General features: G+C 43.9%; 1 protein-coding gene across 1 annotated transcript; it reads right to left on the reverse strand.

The window, feature by feature from the left end:
- Nucleotides 1-2,646: 2,646 nt before the first annotated feature.
- On the reverse strand, nucleotides 2,647-3,285 carry BJ212DRAFT_1291257 (uncharacterized protein; the record flags this gene model as incomplete). Its single annotated transcript, XM_041332105.1, has 1 exon — nucleotides 2,647-3,285. A coding segment is annotated over one exon (639 nt), but the record flags the coding sequence as incomplete, so codon positions are not given.

Consider the following 3,285-nt stretch of genomic DNA (forward strand, 5'->3'; position numbering starts at 1 on the left):
TCTTGCTTTACAGAGGCTTGCACAGCAAGGGTCTTAAAACTGGAGACGTAGGAGGTAAGGTCGCCCGTCTGCTTCAAAGTTCGGAGTTTGTTCATAGCGGTGCCAATGGCATTGGCTGGTACAAAGGCTTCCTTGAACTTGGTTTCAAAGTTCGCAAAAGTTCCATAGGACTTGGAGGAGGAGTTATCGACTTTGGTGTAGAAGGTAAGTGCCCAGCCCATGGCACTGTCTTCAGTCATATATGCGAGAGCGGTGATAACCTTTTTCTCATTGGTGTTATAGATCGTAGCGTTAAGCATGAAATACGCCTTAATCGCATACAACCATCGTAGAGCCTGCTGAGGGCTTCCATCATAAGTGGAAGGAGCTCTGGCTTTCAGTTCTGGGGTGGTGCTGGTGGACATCCTGATCATTCTGGTCTAGTGATGTTTCTGTTTACAGGGGACGTATAGTCTCTCTCTGATTCATTCTGGATTCAGGACCTCTTTGGATGGAGAGGGTCGATGGTGACTTTAATCTTTTGTTATGGCGAACTAGGATAGGCGCAACGACAGATACTCGATAAGAGTAATGTCTGCAGTTGAGTCAAGACCTCACAAATGTAAGGCTTCTTAAGACAAGTCAGAGAGAGTGTCTCTGGCTTGAATATCGGTGTCAGACGACTTAGGATTGGGAGTCCTAAGTGAAGGATATTTCAGGTGAGAACCTAGTAGATTAAAGTGAAGATCTGCTAAGTACATGACTGAACTTATATAGACATAGCTATCTTTAGGGCAGGTATGTACACGTCATCGAGACGAGTCAGAGATAAGGATGAGTCATCTAGCGACAGCAGCAGCGATCGTGATGTAATACAGATATGGCAAGAGGCTGGTCTACTGATGGCGCAATGAGGTGTGGTCATGACTTAATACACGAGTACGCAAGAAATGGAGGAAAATGAGATAGGGGTAGACGTGATTGTAACACGTGACCTTAACAAGAGCCTTTTCTTCCTTGTTACTGACCTGAGATGAGCTGTCTTGAGAATGTTTCTCACAGTGTGTGAAGAGACAGGGAATGTGATGGTGGAATTGATGTAATAGGTGACCTGGACAGCATTATCAGCCTTTCCTGTAGTGATATGTTGAATAATAGCCCTCCTATCAGCAGAGGTGAACTTGGATGGATGCCCTTCACAGAAGTTTTCCTTGTCTGTGTGACTTTCTTTGATGAACTTGGCCACAGTGGACTTGGATACTCCAGTTCTAGAGGAAATTTGACAAGCAGAGAGGCCAGAATAGGAAAGAGAGAGGATATTATCCCTTTGAGCAGGGGGGGTGGCTTTCATGGTGAATATAACCATGACATATGGAAATTTTTGGTTTGTATAGTTAGATATGGTTTTAAAATGACATAATGACACCACTTTATAATTTATTTAATAGTGGCATGATTGTTATGGTGTCATAAATGATGATTTATATAGTTTTAATATGTGCTCAAAAAACTGTCCGCATGAGTCATGATTTTGTAAGCCTTGTATCTCCACCATATCTCCTCTGATTCTCACGATGTGGTGCTCAATCCAAAGCCCTGAAGCAGCACTACAATATGGTATTAGCATGTCACTGAGGTCTTTATGTATTCTCACACAATATTGTAAATAGTAAAAGATGCAAAAACATGTGGACAGTTTTTTGAGCCACTGTATTGCACCCAATCCCTCAACCCACTCATCTCTGGTTAGTACACTCTACATGTACTGGATGCATTTACCTGCCTCATATTTCACCCCATCCCTCAGCCCACTCATCTCTGGTTAGTATACTATGCATGTACTGGATACCCTTACCCACATATATTGCACCCAATCCCTCAGCCCACTTGTCTCCAGTTAGTACACTCTACATGTACCAGATGCATTAACCTGCCTTGCATTTCACCCCATCCCTTGGCCCATTCATCTCTGGTTTATACATTCTGCATGTACTGGATGCATTCACCTGCCTCATATTTGACCCCATCCTTCAGCCCACTTGTCTCCAGTTAGTATACTATGCATGTACTGGATAGCCTTACCCACATATATTGCGCCCAATCCCTTGGCCCACTCATCTCCATTGCACCTCGTACCATCAGCCCACCCATCTGCATCACACCCATCTCCCTGGCCCACTCATTTACATTGCACACCATTCAGCTGGCCCACTTGTCTCCATCACACACTGAATTCATTTATATACATAGATATCCTATATAGTACATTCCTATACTACCATCTACATTATATACCACTGGCCCATCCGTTTGGAATAGGTACACACCACACACCAGCCCACTCGTCTATCATGGTACACTTATTGCCATGGGCCCACATGGGCTGGCCTGCCTCTATTGGTACATTGTCACCTTCAGCTGTCCATCTAATATGGGTATAAGTTACTGTACTATGTGATCTAGGTTCTTCTTCAACTGCAAAATGTAGTCTATCATGACATTAATGAAGTAACTGCCAGCATCCCCCAGTCCACACACAAAGATGTAGAGCATCCCTGTGGTCCCCAGTCAATTAATCAGCAACTAGTACTTTGAAATTTCATTCTGTTGATCACTTGGCTCCACTCATCTCAATGTTCAGTGGATGCAGCAGTTAGACAAATGTAGTTAATCTGTCAAAGACATTAACTGAATGCACATCACCAAAGCTTGCTCCCAAAAATGCCCCCTGCTGTGAATGGTCCTGTCATCAATGAACTGTGCCAAGTGAGCATGTAGGTGAGCAAGTTGTTCAGGAGACAATAGACAGTTGGGCTCATCCACTTCAATATGATTGAGGGTTTCTGGAATGTAGGCCACAAAGGGATTGTTGCTAAGAGGGTCTGGTTGGTTGACCATGTCATGATGTGAGTGAATACCATGGTTGTCTACACCATCCCAATCAATCCCATACTTTGCAACAGCTTTGTCACTTTGAAGGGTGTCCTCTGGAGGATGAAATGTAGGTGCCCCCTCAAATCCACACGCACCATGCTGCAGCATACTGAGGAAACACATTTTGTGAGGGCTTGACATGCTGTGGTCATAGGTACTCATCCTATGATGGTTCCATGCCTTAGCCCAACCATGAATCTCACATCCCAGGATATCAAGAAATAAATGATGAAGCAGCCATATGTGATGTGCATTGTCGACATTAAGCCCACTGCTGACTTCCAGGTCTTGAAAAAAAAGTTTCCACTTGGAGCTGATTCCATTGGCCAAATCTACCCATAGGTGCTCAATATGTATATTATAGACACTTCT

This window comes from Suillus subaureus (assembly GCF_016647635.1).
Source record: "Suillus subaureus strain MN1 chromosome Unknown BJ212scaffold_317, whole genome shotgun sequence".
In the NCBI taxonomy this organism is placed as follows: domain Eukaryota; kingdom Fungi; phylum Basidiomycota; class Agaricomycetes; order Boletales; family Suillaceae; genus Suillus; species Suillus subaureus.